At 43.1% G+C, this 23,284-nt stretch overlaps 1 protein-coding gene across 1 annotated transcript in view; it reads right to left on the bottom strand.

Annotated features, from left to right (window-relative positions):
* The window catches only part of LOC108573411 (serine-rich adhesin for platelets-like), a 230,192-nt gene that overhangs the window by 6,328 nt on the left and 200,580 nt on the right, over nucleotides 1-23,284 (bottom strand). The window contains exons 2-6 of the mRNA XM_017935853.1: nucleotides 12,029-16,260; nucleotides 8,581-8,706; nucleotides 8,047-8,157; nucleotides 6,972-7,158; nucleotides 957-1,138 (exon numbers count right to left, since the gene is read on the bottom strand). Coding sequence (XP_017791342.1) covers nucleotides 957-1,138; nucleotides 6,972-7,158; nucleotides 8,047-8,157; nucleotides 8,581-8,706; nucleotides 12,029-16,260 — 4,838 coding nt within the window. The remainder of the gene's footprint in view (nucleotides 1-956; nucleotides 1,139-6,971; nucleotides 7,159-8,046; nucleotides 8,158-8,580; nucleotides 8,707-12,028; nucleotides 16,261-23,284) is intronic.

The following is a 23,284-nucleotide window of genomic DNA, read 5'->3' as shown; positions in this document are numbered from 1 at the left end:
TAAGAGATTATCTTCTTGAAGTGAAAATTGGGAAATATTTGTTAAAAAATTCTTACTAACATAAATTTCAGAATCTCAGAGTTTGTTTAATTCCGAAATTTCGAAGAAAAACTGAGATAAATATTTAATACAAAATTTGTAAATTATTATATCTTCCTGGAACGAAAATTACGAAATATTCGAGCATCGTAAGCTCCGGTGAAGGTAGAATTAATTTAACGCGATATTTATGCAACAAGAGTTTACGGTTGATTATAGATTCAGAAAGAATTAGGAACAGGATCGACACGCATGAAGTACGAACATCGGGGGCAACTCTTCGATATAATGTTACAGTAAGTAGACGATCGCCGTTTCGTTTTGGCTTCAGCGCTAAGACCGCTCGAACACGCGAGCATATAAAATCATAATAAATTTTCGGCCAACACCAACAGCTCTCGTAAAAGCAATGGAAATACACATGCAGCGTGTAATAATTTAAATGTAACCACGAAAAAGTGCTTTCGATATTTTACACACTTTAAAACTCCAACGAGAAATGCTACTACATTCAATATCAAACAAATTTCAAAGTATCGGGTCATCCCATAAACTCATCTCGAATTTTATAATTTTCATCAATATTTCCAACGAACCTTCAAATTTAATAAAAAACAAAAGAAACGTAAACGTCATCTAATTCCACAACGTTTTCCTATTTTTCTTTGGGACGACCATTATATCGTCACTATACAATTTTATTCTAATCTTATCAATAAAAACATAGAAATATTTTTGGCTTTGAGTACAAACTTATGGGATGACTTATACCTCCTCCAACATCGTCCACTCTTATGTAAATAAAAAACGTACAAAAACAGCACAAAACAAATCCTTCTGTATTAAAAAAAAAAAAACACGTACCTAAACCAATACGAGACTAAAAAATACAGCAAAAGATAAGTAAAGAATCTCACCTTTTTCGACGCAAGATACTCCATTCCTCTCGCCACGCAGTATCCGAAAACAGTGAGATCCCTGGATGTGAGCGCAGCAGAGTCCTCGCTGAAATTGTAGAAATCCTGCCTGGTGCGGTGATCGCGCAGATACGCCAACAATTTCCCGTACATCACGTACTCGAGTATAAGATAATGAGGCTCTGCAAAAACAGGCGTACGATTGCACAATTAATTTGCCCGGCAAACACCGTTAAAGTTCGATCAACAAATTTTAAACCGAGCGGCAATACGGATGACGCGACGGAGAACGTGAGAGGGATTAGAGGGACCCCATGGTGTGAATATGAAGGGCCTTACCGTAGGGAGGCCCTTAAAGTAATTTAACCGGAGCACTTTCGGGCCCCCGTGGGTAGTATCCGGCTGATTGTAACTTATGGGCCCACTTTTGCTGGCCCCGAGAGCTCGTAACTTTCATATTAGGCTAGCATTACCGGCCTCTAATAACTTCGGTTTGTTAAGGAGCGTTTCTTTCTACCGGCAGTTCGTTCCGCACCGCGAGAAGTCAAAATATTTGCACGTGAAGAAATACAGTGCCTGTTTGCGATTGTACGAGCAAGTTACGGCGAATTCTAATTCGGCTTTAGTGACACGGTAACGCCGTGTTTACAGCTATATTCCTCAAAGATGGACGTGTTTTATGGCGTGCAACTGAGAATATTGTAATAGCAACGGATGCGCGAATTTTTAGTTTGCAGATCGTTTTGGAGAATGCACAAATTGAGTAAGAGTAGTTTTGCAAAGATGCGATAATTATTGGAGATGCTCTGGAGTTTGGAAAATCAGGCGTAAATTTTTAATAGCGTTAGATCGTGTCATGTGAAATGCTGGATTTTTAATCATACGCAAATATTGAGTGTTGAGAAATTTTAATTTTTTTTTTTATTTTTGGTAAATTACTGTTGGGAAATCTGAGAGTTTTAAGCGCCGACAAGTTGATTTTGAGTAAGAGTAGGGTTGAAAGGCTGTGATAATTATTGGAGATGCTCTGGAGTTTGGAAAATCAGGCGTAAATTTTTAATAGCGTTAGATCGTGTAATGTGAAATGTTGGATTTTTTATTATTTGCAAATTTTGAGTGTTGAACAATTCCGAGATTTAAAAAAATTTTTGGTAACTTGCTGTTGGAAAATCTGAGAGTTTTAAGCGCCAATCAAGACGAACGTGACTTTTCACATTACACGACCCCATAGTTAAGATAAGAAGCTTACGACAAAGGGGTGGTTCGGCTTATATTCCACGTTTCACGAGCGCAAACCTTCAGGAATAAATGATTCCCGACACGAAAGAACGCCCGACGAAATTCACGTTTTGCACCTGGCCAAATATAATCCTAAATAAACGACACTCTACTACGTCCCCGCGAATGGCTAATATTTGTCATTAATAACCGGCGGCTACCACATAATTATCTGTCGCGAGATCGAAAGATAGCGCAGAATGTGGATTGTTAATTGTGCTCCTAATTCATACACGCTTAAACTATCGAGAAATCTTGTTCCACACGGGATAAACGAGGCAGGACTCTTTGAGATTAGACCGCGAAGAGAAGAGAAGAACACCAGAGGCGACAGATATTTTTCTATCTGTCGCGAATTCATTTCTAAATGAAGTAGTCAAACCAGTTGACTAATTACCTTGACACGATCCTGCATAGAAACTAGGTATTTTAATCACCCTACTTTTTCATACCACCCGATAAAGGATAACGATAAAATTCCCGGGAATTTGCCGCGGCACTTCATAAATACTTCTTCTTTTTTTCCTCGTTCCCGAGTAAGATTACAGATTTTTTTTCGTGTTTCCTTCGTTCTTTTTCCTCGGCTCTTCCCTTTGTTTGTTGCGAGTCGTTAAAAGGGACGCTTTTGACAAGAGTCGGCCGTCAAAGGGACGAAAACGTCGCCAGGGAGGAATTCGAACGCGCCCACCATGACCGGAACGATAAATACGGGGGGGCCAGAAATTTAGATGCCGTAAATCTTTCGAGTAGGTCCAAGCCGTGTGTTTTTTCTTCTATGCGCGTCGAACGTAGTCGAAGAACCTTCGGAGAGATGCGTCGTTCCAGAGAGAACGCGCTGCGTCCCCTGTGGACCTTGAGGGTCCTCCGCAGTTATTAGAAGCGTTCTTTTTATTTCGTGCACTTATCGTTTGAAGAAAAATACTTAACCATTCAAAGCAGTGTTTTTTCCAAATTTTAAATTGACAATAATATTCGTGATAAATGAAATTTACTCCAGACACTTTGCAAATTAATGAAATAGTCAAGCAAAGAAAAATATTGAATTTTTGCAAAATATTTATTCGACATTGATATCGAAGATGGAATGCGTTTATTTCGTATATTTGAAAAATGAAACCTTTGACGAGGAGGACTGTTTGCTCACCACATAATTAGGTCACTATACTATGTTCAAAATAAGAGTAACCTCGCTCTCGGACCGATTCTCGTCCGTTCTGCGCATAGACAGAGAGCGTAGCAGAGGGTAAAACGGAGAGAAATGTAGGTGGTTTTCACGTTCTAGCTCTGCCTTAGGCACGTCCCATGCGCGAAGCGAGGTTACTCTCATTTTGAACAGAGTATACTTCAATTTATTCTTAAACTAACTCATACTATAAAATTATATTTGACTTCATAGTTACACCAACTATTTCCATCGATTAAAAAATCTGACTTATTTGGTTCGTAGTATTTTGCGAACGTGTAATACGAGTCCATCTTCCTTAAAGGGTTAATATACCAGTCTAACGTTGCATCGTTCCCATGCTTCTCGCAGAAATAATGGTGTACCCTAGGTATTGCCTTAAAACCTTATCGTGCATTAAACTTGAGATTTTTACCAAACATTTCGAGAGGCTATTCCACGGAGGAAGATTAAACTTGATGCTATTACTAGACGAGCTGGCCAGGTATTAGCATACAATCGGGAAAAAGACTAGTCCGCGCATAAATATCGGGGGAAGGCCGCGACGACGTCAAATCCAGATCGACGTTCATGCGGGCCGATCGTATCGATAGTGGTGTATCCCCCACAAGCCTGAACCCAGCAACGAACGATCATTTCGCCGACTTAATAGACGTATTGTGCCATGGGGATCGTCGCCGTGGGGACGCGTATGGAAATTTATACGATGAGAGCGACGATACCGACGAGCCACGAACGAGGAGACGTATAATAGGCCTCCCTCTTTCACGTGCACGCCGAGACTAAAACTTTCAGATTGTCTCGTAGCCGTTTTGACGTCTCAAGCATCTGATCTGTCGTTAATGGACGATCGTACGCAAGTAACGCGTAGGTTTGGTGAAATTGGGTAACTTAAGGCGAAAGCTTAATTTTTCGGGAGAGAAAAATCACCTTTTCATCGATTGCGCGATTATTTTAGGGAGAGAAAAATCATCTTTCCACTGACTATGTCACTATTTTCAGGAGAGAGGAATCTTTCCGCTGACTATACCATTATTTTCAGGAGAGAAAAATCACCTTTCCATCAATTATGTAATTACTTTCAGGAGAGAAAATTAATTTTCCCACCGACTACGACACTTTTTTCAGGAGAGAAAAATCACCTTTCCAACGACTATGCGATTATTGTCAAGAGAGAAAAATCATCTTTCCACCAGCTGTAATTGACAAAAGTGGTTTTCTTCTCTCCCGAGAAATTAATCTTTCCGAGCTATGCGATTTACGTTCATTTTTTTTTAATTAGCGAATGAAATTAATGTAAACGTGATTTTACATTAATCGACAAATTGATTTCCTTCTCTCCTGAAAAATAAAATCTTGACAGTTTGCCAAGTTTAGTACTGAAACGGCGATATGTGCATTGCAATGGAAAGGGTTGAACTTCTCGGAAAATTTTCGACATTTCGAGAAAAGTAAAATTACCAAAAGCAGCAAAGTTTCGAGGAGGGTATATTCGACGAACACTCGATTGATCGTACCAAAGCAGCTGTTGCTTCTTTTATTCCTCGGAACAATCATGTTTCATTGCATACCATTGTTCCCCGGCAACAACTGCGCACAATCGACAATTGGAGAAACGGAAGACGCACGTCAATTTGTTGATTTAACGTGCCGTCCTTCCTAATTGCCGCCAACCTCGGACGCAAGAATGTAATTACACAGTTATCTCATGTCGATGTAATGGACCATCCATTACACCGCAATTAACTATTATAAATAACGATCCCCCACGAATAAACAGGCAATTTTAGCCGTTTTATTCAGTTCAAAAAATTTCCACCACAATATTGTGCAATTCGATTCTCTCCTTTTCGTACTTCATTCACAATAATTTGCACCGTAAACGAAACACACGTTTCACGAAATTTACCAAACGAAGCGAAACTCGAATCAACAAACTCCTTCGTATCGAACTTTCTCACAAAACATGTACGCAACAGAATTGCAAAATTCGAAAAACCAGAAACGATTTCCCTCGCCATATACCGTAAAATAAAAATCAAATTCAAGCATTGTCGATTATACTCAACCGCGTGGAACTCGCTGATCCTGCAAAGTTTGCGGAGGCAGTTCAGGACTATTACTCAATTACCAACGAGATGACGGCGCGTAAGCGGTCCTCCGCCAGGCAGAGAATGAGCGATCGATCTTCCTTTTATTTGCAAAACAATAGCGCGCACACGCGTGTAAATGATTACGGTGGCCATTGGAAGGATCGCGGGAGAAGAGAAAAATGGCTATCGCGGCTGACTCAATGACAAGGAATGCCTCTCTCTCTCTCGCACGAGCGATCCCTTAACGACGTCTTCAATATGCATTACGCCGTGTTTCGCGGCGATACGATCTCTGGATGCGGTCGTCGAAAACACGGAATCGTAAATAATTAAAGATGCGCTCTAGCCGGAGAGATAAGGCGACGTTTTCGAGAGGCGACGAAACGAACGAACGATCGAAAACCAGTTATTATTGTCTACGGTTTCCCCGTGCAGCTGTGAATTATTATTTATACGGTCGATTCTACTCGGGGAAAATTCATGGAAACGACATTCGCGTGCAATTCTTTCTTCTTTTTAATTCGATAACGAAGCGTGAAACACGAACGATCGAATATGCTAATTTTCAGAGGTTTCGCGTCGAACAATTTAAGATCGCGATGGAAATTCGAGGTATCGTAATGGTGACGTACAGAGACAATATTAACGGTCACTTTGTTCCACGTGATTCCACGATAATTGCCGAGGAAAACGAATCGAGGAACGTTTGAAAATGTTCTTTAGATCGACATAATTGAACGTTGCTCTTCAGATAAACGGAGAAGCCTTGTGTTTCAGGCTTGATTACTTAATCATCGTGTGCCACAATCCGCGGGTTCTCCGTAAACGAACGCGATGGCACTTAAAACGCCACCGGTTTTTCTTCTTCTAAATCCCGTGTCCGTTCGTGGCTGGTGTGAGCAAGGTTGGAAATAAGTGAACTCGGTAGTGAAGCCAGATGTCTCGTACGCGAGAATGTAAACACGACATGCGCGATTATTTGTTTAATGAGAAACGCGAGAGGCGAGCGCGAGCTTTACCTTGTTAGCGTTTCATGTGTGAACGGGTAAATATACGTATTCTTTTTTCGATAATTGAAAAATCGTGTTTTTGTAAATTCTGAAAAAATTCTTTGGAATTAATTGTAAGTAGTGCAAAAGTAATATTTTAAACCTAGAACTACCTGACTAAAAAGGAAAATGATCTGCAGAGGAAAACAACGACTATTAGCTCCAATAAATATAATAAATTATAAATTTTTAACGAAAAATCAACGAATACATCTTCGAATAATTGCAAAGGAGCTCCTGTCGATAAAACATAATGAAAATGACCTACTGCATGATAAGTATGGTGTAAAACAAAAACGACAAAAAGTAACACAGTCATAGCTGCATTATAATAATTGAAAAATGATATTTCTGTAAATTCAGGAAAGATTCGTTGAATTTTCGAAGGAATATAAAACACTTGGGAAGTTACCTTGCTCTGTACAGCAACCCAGAAGAGTAACGACGTTTGGATGACTGCCAAGTTGCTGCATAATTTCCAGTTCTCGAACTAGATCCTCCTTTTCTCGCTCGGAAGCACCTTCTTTGACGGTTTTAACGGCGACCAACCGTGTCGTCCCCTGATGACCAGTTAAATCGTCGGCTTCAGCCTTCCACACCTAAACGAGAGAAAAATTAGAACGCGATTCCAAAACTTTCTAATAGCTTTTTAATTATAACCTTTGTCTTTTACGTAAAACTGGGGGGATTTAACGTTCCGCACGATATTACAGGGGTATTCCTCGTACGATGCGTTACGTGATAGATCTGCATTACCTAACACAAGTTTTCTAACGAAGCAACCATATTTCAGCTGCCGATTGAAACGATATCAAAGACACGGTATCGAACGGTTGCACGATAAAAATCGAAATCCCCGTCGATACAAATATTCCCCATTTCAAAAATTCTTTCTTCGCGACGCTGGAAACAAAAGATTCGACGAAGTACCGAGAATTCTTACGCAACGAACAACTGTGCAATAATAAAATTACCGGCGAATAATCGATTTGGTCATTGACTGGTCGCATACTTAACGAGTGTTTTCGAGGAATGTCTAAATCGATGCAAAAATATTCCAAAGAATGAACACAGAGAGCAACCAAACTGACGAACATTTGTACCCATTATGTCACCGCGAATTCCAAGGATTATCGCGTAATTAACGACCCGTCGATCATCCGTCAAATGTAATCAAACCGAATAATCGACGACCAAACATCCGTCCATTAACTTATTTTACGTGCAACTGAGGTTCGTCAAAATTTCCAGAATGCGAAAATTCGTTTAAAATAAAAATTCTACCAAAATAAACGAAAGAAACGAAAATTCTACGATTAGAATGTTCCTGGTTCTCTCCGAAGAATCGCGAGGCTGCGTTCGACGAGCCGAAAATTCGCGAGCGTTTCGCGTTAACGTCCAACGATTTATTATCACGCGGTTCGCCTCTCTCTCTTCGTCGACTCGTTTTGTTTCTGTTCCGTTCAAAGGAGAAAATAACGCCTTACCTGGCCGAAGTTTCCTTGGCCGAGGACCGTCTGTAACCTAAGCTTATCTCTAGGAAACTCCCATCTGGATTCTTGCGACGACGGAGGCGGCGGTTTCTCCGCTTCGTGACACTGAACAGAAAAAGGAAGGCTGTATTGAATCGCGAACGATAATTATTTAAAAACGCCTGACGAATAAATCTCGCGGGCCAGGCCTGGCCCCCTTTGATGTACCGCGACTCCGGGCGAAAAAAAGGTGTGCAAGAACACCGTTGCTGTGAATTATTCTTTCTTCGCGGCGATTCTCTTCTTTCTTTTCTTCCCCCAAAGAAGCGACCGAACGCGCTCGCAAAAAGGACGAACAGCTACGATGATTTAAGCGACTTTTCACGTGTTTACCTCGTGCGTATCTCACCGGTGATTAATATCGCACGAAGGAAGAGAAAAAGGAGGTCCGAGAAATTCTATTTCCTTTATTTCGTGTCTTTATTCGTCCTTTACGCAACGCACGTTTATTGTTTAGATTGAAAATATAGATACGAGTACGTTGTTTACCAAGTGTTGTATCCGCGGTAGCTTCGTGATCGCCTTCTCGATGGACGTCTTGAAGTCGCCATTCTCCAGGTTCAACGCGTCCTTCCGGCAGCTGATTTCCGACGATGTGTCCGATTCCTCGAGCACCTATTTATGCAAAAGTGACCGTCATCCTGCTGCCCGAGAAGAAACGACCGAGCTCGCAGGTTCACGCGAAATATCGATTTTTCTTCGAGTATTCTCGCAGCTCGTAAAGGAATCTTCGACTCGGGTAACTGCGCTTCATCGATCGTCTTGTTTATTTAATTACAAACAGCCACGACTCGCCGGATACGAATGTTAGAGATAACGTCGGTGAACTTGAAAATATGCAAAACAGGATCGAACGTTGTTCAAGACGAGACGAAAGGAAAACTCATCTTTGACGCAATTACAGAAGAAAATACGTGACTATCCGCTACTCTGATTCGAAAATTTTACGTAAAAAAGAGCGTCCCCTTTGAAACGACCATTTTTCGATAACGCAACAAGCAACAGCCTTTCCAATGTAGAAATATGACGTAAATGAAAGGAACAGATAGACCTCTATCTCTAGCAATGATTAATTACCTCAATGTTTACCTGCGTTTGAAAAATGACGCATTTCACATTGATTCAACGCAATTCGAATATAACGAAACAAAATTTCCCTCTCTTTCGCTATCTTTCCTTCAAAATTAGGTCATTCCACGAGCGTCTTTTGTAACAACAAACTTCTATTTCTTCTTTTATGTAGAAAAAAATTCGTAGAAGACATTAACGATCAAGTTTTTATTCTTCTGTTAATCCTTTAATTATACGTTTTCAGTATCGACGTTTAAATTTCTCGCATCCTCTCCGCCAGACGCGTAATTAAACGCTTATCGAAGACAAAGGCGCGAACGATCTTCGCATTATGTAATTCCGTATTTATTTTCTCATTATCCGCCTGGTCTTGCACTATCGGACGGATCGAAAAACGACACGTCGCATTTTTGCTGGAAAAGAAAACAACGGATAATCCTGCTGGTACGATGAACCTGACGATTATAATCATCGATCGAAGAACGTTCATTACGAATCCCGGTGAATCACTGTCGAGATCCTTCGCGACCGAGTTGTTGTGTCCATTCGCGGCGAGTTCAGGGCCAGACACGAAGAAATTTGAAGAAAAAGGCATCGAATGTGTCACGATACCAGATTCAGTTTTTCTGCCTCTTCTATTAATACATCTCAACGAGATCTCTCGATCCTTACGTAAAAACGTTACGATACCAAACTGACACTTCTCGATAAATCACTATTTATTTTTTTTCTGAATTATTTCAAAATTACCTAAATTCTCCTACAGTTCATAGAAACGAAAAACACGATAACGATCTACAGGTGTAAATATTTTCAAGAATTCTTTTTTACTACGTTTAACACTTGATCGATCACGTGTCATACAGATACGGATGACTAATAGATCATTATCGAAGCTATTCAAAATAAAGATGAGTAATATCTCACCATATTTTTCACAAGACCTCAAAACCCACAAATATTTTCATCGTTTAAACACGGTAAGAAAATGATGTAAAACATTATTTTAACATACTGTAATTTCATGTAACTATACTCTTTTATTGTACCAAGGGGAACCGCCATTTTCTTTCCCAGTAGCCATAGAAAATTCCCGTTAGAGTGGCTTTACGACGAAGTTCATCATAACCTAAAAATCATCCAACGAACTATCACCTCTACGCACACTACCGTTAACGAGCGTTCGAAGTGTAGGTATAGTTGGTGGAAGAAATACAGCGAGGATCTAAGATCGATCGGGCGTTGAAATTTACAGATTCGAGAATATCGAGAGAAGTCTCGCGAAGCCTTTAGCTTTTACTTTTATATTTATTATGCTTTAGCTTTTGTTCAGTGTCAGTCGAAAAATGTAAAATGACTCAGGCCAACCTTGGGTGTCACTGCATCAATCGACGACGTTGCTTAATGCTCAATGTTTGTGCGCATTAAATTTAAAATTCATAAACACACAGAAGAAAGTACGAAGAAAATTTCCTACTTGGCCTCTTATGGCCTCACAATCGAATAAATTTCACAACCTATTGATCTAATTGAAACGAGAAGCTCCCGACCCTCAAATCCGAGAACATCAATTCACCACTTGGCCGTATTTCTTCCACCAACTCTACTTTCCTCGCGCTTCAATCAACGCAACTATAGGATGCACGCTATTTCCAACTTAGCGATGTCATTAAGCTTTATTCGTAACGTTTCCATTGATTTCCCCGTGTCTGAGTGCCTGGAAGGCACAATTTAGTGCTAATTATCGAAGGCTGGCCACGCGTGTGGTGTTCGTTTCACGATAACGAAAGTCTCGCGGTTAATGACCGGATGATAAATGCTCGCGGCCAATGATAATCCACGAGGGGCACCGCGTAACGGTACATAAGTGGCACTACTATACGATTCGCGTTTCGATTTAGCGATCATCGGCCAAGATACGCTTTACGGTACACAATCGTAAATCAAAGTTTTTGCCGCGATAATACGGCGTGCCGCGTGAGAGAGAGAGAGAGAGAGAGAGAAAGAGGAAATTACACACACCGGACGGGGGGGAATCGAGGGGAATAAAAATGAAACGTTTAGCGGTTCAAGGATACCATTTCGAATGGCTTCCCTTCTTTCTTCTCCGCAAGTTCGAACCGTCGCTTTGATCATCGCGGGACTAGCCTGCAGGAGTTGGTCGAATTTCCTGGAGAAGAGGATTCGATAAAATCTCGCAGGTATATACTTCTGACGTTTTCCTCTCCGATCTGTCTGACCTAGAATCTTTGAGCGTGATATCTCGAACAGAGGCTGGCTGGAATGCCTTTGCTGTTATGGCACACTCGCGAGGTTAGCAGATTGTTAACCCTTTGATACTCGATAAAACGAACGCAATATTTACCGAATGTAAAATTTGAAAAAATAAATTCAATATTCTAACTCGTTTCTAAAATATCTGAGAACATTGAACACATACACTGACTCAAGCAGAACTCAAGGATTTAATTTCTCTTGTAACTCTTCTGTTAAAGAAATATATTTTTTTAAAGAAATTTATCACATCTCTGAATAAGGAGAAAAGGGTAGATGCAAAACACTGAAAGGGTTAATAAAAAAAATGGAGCAACCAGATACAACAGTAACAAGATCGTCGGGACAAAAAGAGACGCGAATACGGTACGAGACACTACTCCAAAAATAACCAGGTCACTGACACCAACCTTGTTCCTACACCTCCGCGAACTTTCACGTGAAACAGAGTCTGGATACCGGACCAGCTCCAAACATCACCGGACCACTTTCATTCCACGACCCATATAATATACCCTACACGCGTACAAATATATACTTTCTAATACGAACAGCCTCCACGTACAATTCTAACCGAAATGGTCACACTCACCTTACGATTCCTAAGTATCAGTCTTCTGAGAATTAGACCAACGCCGACGGCGATCGGGAAGACGACCAGCGTCGCCAGGATGTAGCTGACCACGGCAACGGTCTCCTGTGACGCGATGGCGTCGCCGTCGTGTCTCTTCGATATCACTTCACTGATATTCACCGACTCCCTAGGACTGACCGATATCAGTCCAGTCTCGAACAACGTCCTGTTCAATTCGTTGGGATACACTGAGCTGTTGTATTCCGGCAGGATAGCTGGATGATAGATCGGCCTGTGCCTCGTCCGATTGTTCCCACTTCCGTTCGTATATCCTCTGCCAGGTCCAGTCGGTGGAACCTGAGTGGTCGTCTCGCGATTCTCCTCGTGCTTGTCCTTCCGCGTCGTTTCAGGAACACGAGTGAAATTCGATTCGTTCGTAGGGCTACTCTTCGCGGTGGTGGCCGTGTCGTTAGCTTTCTCGGTCGTTCTCGAAGTCTCTGGCTGCTTCACCGGAAGCTCCATCCGTCGTTCCATGCCGCGGGAGAACGAGTTCATCGGACCGCTGCCGTTAAATATGTCAGAGGTGTTGTACAGATGCATGATGGGCAACACGTCGTCGTCTTTGTCGCTCGACGAATCTTGAGGTTTGTCCGACAGGTTTCGTCCCCTTACTTCCGGCGATCTTTCGCTCGATACACGTTTTCGTGGGTCTGCTATCGGGGGAATGGTGAACGTCTCCGATCTGCCTCCCTTGGTGTCGGATGTTGTACTTTGGTCTTGCGGTATCGTCGAAATCTCAATTTGCACGGTGGTCATGGATATCGTGGTCGGTGGTTCCGTTGTCGTAGAGGAAGTAGTTGTGCCGATGGTGGTCGTAGTCGAGTCCTTGGATCTGTACATCTTTTGAATTTCAGAAGGATCCAAGTTGGCCATGTCTAACGGCTTGTTCGCGTCGATCGTTTTGATATCCGTCATCTGGTTCACAGAGTCCGTTGGTTTTAAGGTGAAAGTCTCCTTGTCGATCGGTGCTCGAACCGCTTCCGTGATCATTCTGGGTGTAACCGGAAAAACAGGCGGTGGGATCGGCGTGGTGGTCGTTTCTTTGGGCACGATCGTTTCGTCGACCGTCGTCGCGGTCACTGTCACGGTCGGCGAACCGCTTCCGTTCTCGGTACCATTATCCGCGCCATTCCCATCGAACGCGTTGCTGCTCTCGCTCACCGGTACACTCTCGTTTTCACTTCCGAACGCGATACTTTGGTCTTTGGTATCGGTCTCCGCGAACCTACCGCTAGGAGAAGTCACCATTTCCGTCAAATTACCACCGTCCTCGTCGGTGGTATTCACAGGTGCTTGCTGACCGGTGGTAGTCTCGATCGTCTCCTCCGCGGAAGGTGGAAAAGGAACAATCGTAGTCGGCACAATTCTCTGCTGCATCGTCACACTTTCCGCCGTCATGTTCTCCAAAATGCTACCCTCTAACGATCTGTTCACATCAACTCGCGGCGCGGTTTCCCTAAATCCTCGTCCCTCCGCCGCATCATCTACATTCTTCTCGTCGGTTAAATTCCTCTTATCGTTGATCAACACGGAACCGTTAAGCACACTCGAACCCTCTTCGATTATTTTCGTCCCTTTCACCCTCCTATTGAAAAATCCACTTTGGCCATTTGTCAATCTCCTTCGTTTCCCGATCACCGACGAACCACCAGCCTCCTCGTCTACGTTTCCCCCTATTCGTTGATTCAACACCGCGCTAGCCGACTTCCTCAGCAACCGTCTGTCGTTGAATCCTTCGAGGTCCGTGCTCCTAGACTTAGTGTGATTCCATCGAACGGCACCCCGGCTGTTCACTTCCGTCGGCAGTTTCGCTGACCTCGCACCGCTCTTGTTTACGCTGGTCAGCTGCAGCGGCGACGTTCTGTTGACCGCACGCTGTTGCTGCGACTGCGGCGTCGTGGCTGTGACCACTTTCCTCTGGCGTTCCCCCACCAGGTGAGCAGCAGCGGACGCTCCACCGGCTGCGACTGCTTCAACGGCCGTGCCGGCACTGAGTTCCGCCGGCGCTCTACCAGCCTCTATACCACTACCGGCACGAGGAAGCAGAAGAGACGGCGGCGGTGGCTGACGCCGCTGCGCTGATCCGGTCGTTATCTCGGTCGTACCGGTGCTTCGCTCTGGACCTCCTTGTTCCTCTCTGCTTAACCCAGGTCCGGTGTAGTTGCGCAATAGCCGCGTCACGTTCGTTATCGTGTAAGCGTACACGTGCTGCTGCTGTTGTTCCTGATGCTGGTGGTGCTGGTGGTGTTGCTTCTGCTGACGATGTCGATGCGAATCCTGATTCCCCTCTACGTGCTCTGCCACCCTGTTCTTCCCATCTGCACGTTGCTTCTGGTGTCTCGGTGACTTGGGCCGAGCCACCACCGCTCCTGGCTCGATCGTGAACGCGCTCGATGCAACCGACCAAGGAGTGGGAACATCGCCGGAAGCAACGCTGCTGCTGCTGCTGCTGCCGCCGCGAACTCGTTCCTCCGTGGAATCGACCGGTTTAACGGTATACTTCTCCGCGGCATCCGCGCCAATCGCGAAACTCTCCTCCAAGCCTCCCTCTGTCACGATGATCCGCAGGGTGGACGTCTCCGGTGACGTCCAAACTATACGAAACGGTTCTGTCGTCGATCGACCACCGATCTTGTCCCTCGACGTTGAAGTTTCTATGTTGTTACTCTCGCGAGAATTCGTGGTGCGTGGTTGATCCGACTGCGCCTCTGTTTTCTTCGAAAGTTCGTCGTTTATACTGTACAGATCTATTCTTCTGATCTTCTTCTCCGAATGATCTCCGTACATCTCCATCTCCGTTAATTCCGAAGGATTCTCCTCCTCGAAGGTAGACACGATCCCGAAATCGACGATTACCGATGAATTGTCGTTCTTTCTTCTTCGTACGGTGTTCTTCGATACCTTCGACTGTTCCACGCCGTTCATCGTGGTCGTGACGCTTTTCGACTCGTTCGAGGCATCGGCCGGACGATCTTTGAAGCCAATTTCACTTTCAGTCCTGGTACGTTCGTACATGTTCGCGGAAACGGGCTGCTGGTACGGTATCTGGGTCGAGTTGGTCGCATTCCTCGTTTCAGCGAGCACGTGGGCAGCAGCACTTCCTCTCCCATGCCGCAGCTGCTGGTCCAGCGTGTCAGCGTGAGCGGACGGGTTATCGTCGCGAAACTTATCGCCGCTAGACTCTATTCTAGCCTCCGACTCCGCCGTGCAATTTCCGCCCGTCTCCTTCGACGCAATAACGTTCGAGGTGATCGTCGAGTCCGTTGGCCGGCTCTTCCTGTAGTAAACGCCATTCTCCGGACTCCTGTAAGCGTTCTTGATCTTCGATACCTTGTTCTTCTCCACCGTCTGACGTTCCACCGCGATATTCATCTCCTCGTTGACGATCTCCTCTAACATAGGCACCGGGACCGGCGTCGTCGTCGTCGTCGTCGTGAACCTTTTCATCGAGTACCTTCTTCTAGAACTAGACGCAGTTGGAACTGTCGGAACTGTCGACTCCACTGAATTATTCCCCGTAGTGTTCTGTATCTCCGGTTGGATCTTCTGACCGAAATACAGAAACTGCGACATGTCCTCCACGGGTATGTTACTCTCGACTGGTCTGAAATAGTTGTACAGAGAATCTGGCATCGAGACGATGTTCTTCTTACGAACGTCCGAGTCCGACGATTTTTGACCGTTTACATTGAGAGTGGAGGAAGTTGTCGAAGGTAGAGACGAGGAAGAATCCGTGTTGGTAATTGAATCATTGCCTTTGGAAGAGTCGTGAAACGTTTCATCCTCGAGATTCTCACCGCTAGATCTCCTTGAAGTTTGTTCCTCGATCGTCTGTTTATTCTCTTGGTCCTTCGACACGAACTCGATGTCCACGTTTTTGCTCGACAATTCCGGCACGACGATACCGCTCGGTGTTTCCTCGTCCGCCTTGGTGTTGCTCGCCGGTGCTGTTACATACATACCGTGCCTGGTCTCCTGAGCCTCGAGAACGTCCGGCGGGTCTTTCGCGGACACCTCGATTGGTCTTGGTGTGCGGTTCAGATTCCGAGATTCGATCGGACGTTGACTCAAGATCTGTCGCCTTCTCGCCGCGAGGATGCTGCGAAGAGCTTGCTCCCGCTTCGCCTTCGAGGATGGTAGCTCGGCCTGAAGGGACATGCGACCCTGACGATGATCGCCGATCGAGGACTCTGAAAGCAAACAGTTCGCGGCGAACGTTAACGAACCATTCTCGTTTCGGAGGGTAAACTTCTTTGTCAAACAACCACGCGGAATTAAACAAACTGTGTTTGTGTTTCTACCGTTTCGTTCGTGATTTTTGCTTCCGTGTTCAATTTTTTTTTTTAAATAAATATTGCTGTTTCGGGAAGTTTATGAAACCGTTCAAAGTTTCTGGGTAGGATTTCTTTTTTACGTTAGAACGTCATCAGCAGTTTTAGCTCGGTTATAGTGAAACTTTTTGCTCTTCGAGGAAGTTATCTTGCGAATTAGACATCGGATAGCGCGTCGATTCTGTATTTCTCGGTTTCTCTCTTTCTGAATCTTCTCTTCTCGTTGCAAACTATTAGACATCGGATAGCGCGTCGATTCTGTATTTCTCGGTTTCTCTCTTTCTGAATCTTCTCTTTTCGTTGCAAACTTGTCTAGTCATAGATAAAGTGTAAAATTCATTCACACATGGGTGAAACGAGATTTCGTTAATTTAACGCGCGATCAGCGTCGAATCGTGCTGTACCCATCGAAACTAGTCGCCGAAATTACAGTCCCGAATAATTCGCTGTTTAAGAAGTCTATACTTTCCGAAACGATCACGTTTCAATAGAGTCATAGAATAACAAACGAAGCGTCCACGGCGTTCAATGATCTCGACGTGAATAATTGGCCACAGTAGGGCGGGCGCGGCATAATCATGACATGCAATTCCGCTTCGTTCCGGCACTATTCGTGGAGGGAAAGTTCGGATAATGTAAACGGATCCGTAACAATACGTCGAGAAGTAGTAGAACAGATAATTGTTACACGAGCCTGAGCTCACGATTACAACTTATTTCTCCTTTCTTTTTTCAAACAGAAATACAAAGTATGTATTCCTAAATCGATAGATCAACACGTCGAATGTCTCTCGTTAACGATACAAGATTAACAAGCAAACAACAGTTCAGGGAAAATGAATCGTGGTCGATTAATCACACGATCCTTTTCTTTCCCCCCCGATCGTGTTTCTCCGATGGAAAACGTGTCTATCGTTTCCATCATCCGCTCGAGTCAACATGGTAATAGTTTCCTCTCACGAAATTCTGGCCAAAAGTAGGTCCGTCCCCTCCCCGATCGTTTCTATCGTACGTTTAGATCGTCTCGTCCCGAGGCTAATTATCGTTCGACCGATTTACACCGCATTCCATTCAAATTACACGGCATCGAACCAGCCACGGAGGATAAACAGAACGTGAATGAGAACGAATTCACGAGAAGAAGAAGGCAGCTGCGAAAAAGAACGGGACGCGCCTAAAGGATCACGGATGGCCGAGAGTGGTCTTCTTACCTTCTTTCTTTTTCCCTCCGCACAGGGTTCCACGGACCCTGTACCGTTAACTTCACGGTTCCGTACGCGACGACGAACGTTTGTTTCTTTGCGTCTCCTCGCCTCGGTTTTGGTCCCGTCACGCCGCGCCGCTGAAATTCTCCGGTGTTACGATCCGATTAAAATCGCGCGTCAAATAATTCCAACGAGCGACTGCGATTCGGTGCACCGTTAGATCGATCCGCAGTGATTTCGACACGTTACGGTCTAACGTGCGCTGGATCACGCTTGATCCTGGATATTTGCACCAGTTCAACGGTGTCGTGATTAATTAATCGAGTAATTAGCAAGATCTTCTGGTTTCGTTTCTGTTCCGTGGATAGCGATTTAATTGACAAAGTTACTTCGTTTGGTTATACTGATCTATAGCATAGATCTACTTATAACTCGATCTTTTCCTTTTTAATTTTTTTCCGAACGAGTGTTCATATTCTAGAGTGATTTAAACGTGGAAGGAATATAACCGATTGGAAATGTAGGTCAGATGGCAAACAGGTTTGCCGTGATTAAAGCGTTGTTTCTGACGATAAGAGAGACTGTCTGTTTAAATGGCGCACACTAGAAGAAAGAAAAGATGGAGTTCGCGAGGAAAGAATTCGGTCGATCGAGGATCAAGGTCTTAGGTCGAGTCAGTTCGTGCATGTAGACAGGAGGAAGACTTTCATCGTGATCGCGGATACAGCGGCAAGAGAAGGAGAAAGGATCAGATAGTACCGTTAGTGGCATTGGTGGTACAGGACCCGTTTTTCGTTCCTCAACTTCCGATTAAGGAAGATTTCCAGCAGGAAATTGGTATAAAATTCATATTTACTTGTGACACTTTTCGATAACGAGGCAAAAATAAAAGAAAAATTCATATATCGAACTTGATATTTTTTATTTCACCTATACCAACCATAATCAAAATTAACCCTGAAAAACTGACATGGCGGACACAGTGCTCGGAGAAACACAGTTCTTTCATACACACTTTCTTCTTTATATTTGATCAATAAACGTGCATTTAAAAATTTTTTAAACTCAAAAATACAAAATTGATATTAATTAAAATTTAAAGTTGGAATACTATTTCGATCCAAATAAATTTTTCTCACCTCCTTTACAATTTAACGAAAGAACGGTGAACGGAACACAACGGCAAAAAGTTTTCTGAATGGAGACAACCTCGAGAAAAAAAGATGGAGGTTTCCGGATGAAATAAGAATGTCCGTCAATTGCGGTTGTTTGCGTGACACACGCGAAGAAGGGAAAGTTGGGTCAACCTTTATAGGGCCTTCAAAGCTAACGGTGTCCCTCGATGAAGAAAGGATGCGGTTGAAGTCAAGTGTCAAGGTCCCGGGTCAAACCTCTTTATAAAGACGGACGAGGGAAGATCTCTATCTCCGCTCACGATACGACAAAGAGAAAAGAGGAAAGGGTGTGATAACGCTATAGCGGTATCTCAAGGTAATTACACGGTACTGGTTTCCTTATAAAGTATCCAGAAATGAAAGAACTCGCCTCGTGGACAACCAATCACGACCACTTTACCTACTAATTTTGTCGTACATCTTCTTCACCGATCAAAAACACGATACACCAAGCGATAATTTCATCAAGTACAACCTTCGTTATTATCGAGAATAGAACGCAAAATAAACTACACATCTATCGATATAACATTTCGTTTCGCTGCTCGATCCTCCAGAAAAATCTGAAATCCTTCGGACAAGCTCTATCGGCGACACCTTCGACATCTTATTTATCATCGTAGAAGACCAATTGAAGTGTAAATACGTCGTTCTTACTTCACAAGACCTAGCGTAATCTGCTACTTTTTGCCCCTGACGTTCACCATTAAATAAACAGTTAACAATTTCGTAACAGTTATCTACTTGTCGGTGTTCGATATTACCAGAGGATCGATGTTACTCTTATCTGATAAATTGCGCACAATAGAAAAACGGTTTATCCGTGTTCCAGACGGAAAAATGTGGTAGAAAGATAATAGAAAAATGTGGACAAGTGTCGGGTATATTTATAACGGTGTAAATAAATCTTTACACGATGGTGGTACAATTAATCACGAGGTTGTCCGTTGCGAGAATATTCAACGGGTGAAAATTTATTTACAAGGTGTTACAAATCAGTAAACGCGTGTGCAATTAAAGGAGGACGGTAAATCAGCCGATCTGCTCGTTCTTCCGGCACCGTTCTTCAGGGTTCGCGTTCAACTAACTCGCGAGCGTTGCAACGTTCGCGGCGTGCCGCGATAATTTACACTTTTTTGCGCGTTACAACGCTCGCTTCCTTAGCGAAGTGGATGGGACAAAATTTAATCCGTGACCCGCGATGCTGTTCCACGCCGCGAGAATGACCGCATCAGCCACTTACGTCTCCATATGCAACGCGCATAACTTACAGGTCTACGACACGTGGAAAGCAGCGTTGAACCGCGCGCGCGGTGGTACCGCTCCCTTCGTAAATCATCGGCGACGGGAAAAGGGACGCCTCTGTGCATCGAGCTAACACAGTTGTTTACCTGTTTCCACCGTGGAACATAAACTTTACATAAATTTCCACCGTTTTCCACCTGCTCGCGATCTCGTCTCTCGTTCTAGAGGATCAATTGTTTGATGCGATTTCTTTTTTTTTTTGCGAATGGAAGTGGGCGTGTAGAGGCCATTTCTGGCCTATTCGCACGATGGAACAAATTTTATCGTCACATTTAGAAAGAAACCTTTTTTTCCAAAAGGACATATAAGGGCCATTTTTTGGCCTACTTGCATGGTAGATAAAATGTTATGTTTTGAAAGTAGAGGACATGTATTTATTACTAACTTTCATCTCCCAAAGTTGAGTTTGCCAATTTTTCAATTTAAATTAAATATCACACGATTTCACTTGTAAACTTTTGGAAAAAAATATTTTTCCTTCAAATTGTAGATTTTTCCTGTAATTTCGTTAAATTCGCGTAAACAACGATCTAATCTACACAGAAAAGAGTAAAAGGCGTCGAGAGATTGATGTTGGTTTAAATGTTTTAATAAAAATGTTAGGCCAAGGGATTATACAGTGTAACAACATTAATTTTGGCAAGAATAAAGTCACAAAATTAACTTTGGCAAGAATAAAGTGAAAGAGAAAAGGAGGCTGATGTTAGTTCAAATATTTGAATAAAATTTTACAATAAGAAATTACACAGCGTAAAAGAATGAATTTTGAGGGAATAATAGTGATGGCAGAATGCACAAAATGAATTTTGACAAGAATAAAGTGAATAATAATGACTGAAAAAGAAAGCTGAGATTGGTTTAAAGGTTTTAATAAAATGTTAGAATAAGAGATTACACAACGCAAAGAAACGAATGCACAAAATTAACTTTGTCGAAAATAAGGCGAGCAATAGTGATAATACACAGTGAAAACTTAATTTTGATCGAACAATGATAACAATGGTACAAAAGAACAAACAACGACTGAACCAACATTGAACTGGCAGTAAAACGTTGAAAAGTGTCTGTAAAATAATCTCGAAGCATTACTCAAGGACCTCGATGCAGAAATAAAGGCTATTGACATCGACAACACGATGCTTTCAGCGTAAGAGGCCCACAATGGATTCTACAGTGCCATTCAAGCGGTAGCTTGTCAATGCACAACAAAACCTTGCCAAAAAGTGTTTTATCGAGGCCAAGAATGATTGACAGTCCCATCTAGCTCGAAAACGTTCACGTTCTTACGCACGGCAGAAGAGCTGTAAACTTCACCGCGGTACTTCACGAGGCGAATTGCAAATCGCGAAAGGGACGATTATTTTAAGGACTTCATCAACATATTCGCGATGAACGCGTTCCCCCCTTCCCGTGTAAATACTTATTACCCGTTCCCGGTGCATAAAGAAGCTGTTGAATGAGCCTCGACACGTGTTGTGTGGAAATAAAGGTGAATTCACCGTGAGGAAATTCGCATGAATAATTAAACGAGTATAAATACTGCAGAAAAAAAGATGGTCAGTATTGTGTATTCGAGAGTTAAAAAATTTCATGAAAATTACATACGGGAATAATTGAGGCCGTTGATGGAAAAAGGGCACACATGCAAATCGCCTAAGTCCATTTTTCCCTAAATCGTTTAAGTCGACTCAGGTATGTGTTACATATCAACGATACATTACTTCTCTTTCGCATTTAATTGCGTTACTTTTTATTAAGAAACACGATAATTAAAACTTTGACAAAGGCCTCAATTGCAAACTAAATATGAAACACGAGATACGGAACGATTCCAACGATCGAGTAACCTATTTATTAACCCTGATTCGAAATTAATGCGATTCTAATACCCCAACACGGATCGTTCCTCACGAGGATGATAAGAAAAGTAACGAGACACGGCGCATCCACGTTCCACACAGCCAAAGAAAGCCTGGGGGATCTTCGTTCGTGGCTTTCTCACACGCGATGGTACATCGACATCTTCCACCCTATCGTGCGGTTAATGGGAGATTCTCGTTTTGTTTCACCTCGAAAAATGACCCTTTCCCCCCACATTTGCGATGGGTCAGACGAACCAGTGCCGGAGGATCGCTGGCAATCGACAACCATTACGCCATTTTTTCATCCCCAACGTTTAGTCTCAGCCACGTGAAAAATACTGGAAACTATAAACTTGCCTGTTCTATGAGATCTGTATCGCCGTTTAATTAGAACTTACTTAACGAACTTCTATTACTTAATACCTGTAGCGAAACGACGATACTCTTCGATTACCTCGCGGTTCATTCGTAACGTTAGCATCGGTTTTGAATTGTACGTTTCGCGATCGGTGCAATTTCAATCGGCAAAAACTGCAGCTTTTTCAAATGGACCGGAGTCCGATGATTGGTGTAATCAATGTACACAACAAAGTTAAGACTCGCATAACCGCGGATCGTAGCAAAAACATGATCTCGTTTGCGAGGCTGGACCAAGCGATATGATTGCTGCTACACCGATACGCACACTTTGTTGCGTGGAACCGTGCAAACCGGTCGCAACATTCAAGATCGAGCAGCGGGAAAAAAAGTTTGAAGGCGACTCATGGAAACCTTGTTTGTTTGTTTTCTTTCTGCGGGATGGTTTATATACTCGTCACGTTGCCGTGTTCCCTTATCTTAAACTTCTCGAAAACTTACGTATCTATCTAGCTGTGTTTACTGCGAGTTCAGTCTAAGAGCGCTTCAACTTATCTGAGTAGTATTGAGAAATTGAATCTGAGAAAAGAAGCTAGGGAATTGTGCGGTGCGTACATTTCGAAGGACGTGTATTCGTAGGTGATTTTACAGGAAAAGTAGCTTGAAATTTCCATTTGATTAATGGTTGAGGACTGATAATGGATTTCTTCAAATTGACTCTATTTTTGCGTCTATTTGGATTAAGAATCGTAGATAACAGTTAACAAGAAACTGGTTCATTGCTGTATTTTACATCCTGTCTTTCAGCTACAAGAAACATTTAAAAATACAACGACATTGAAAAACACACGACAAACTTGATAACAACACATTTGCTCACTGCTACATATCCATATTGAGAATCACAGATAACGGTCGCCAAGAAATTCTACAGAGTATCAAATCAACCTTATATCTTACATTCTATTTTTCAGCTCCA

The sequence above is a fragment of the Habropoda laboriosa genome, unplaced genomic scaffold, assembly GCF_001263275.1.
Source record: "Habropoda laboriosa isolate 0110345459 unplaced genomic scaffold, ASM126327v1 scaffold92, whole genome shotgun sequence".
Taxonomy (NCBI): domain Eukaryota; kingdom Metazoa; phylum Arthropoda; class Insecta; order Hymenoptera; family Apidae; genus Habropoda; species Habropoda laboriosa.
Note: the sequence above shows the minus strand (reverse complement) of the source record. Positions and strands in the feature narration are given on the sequence as shown.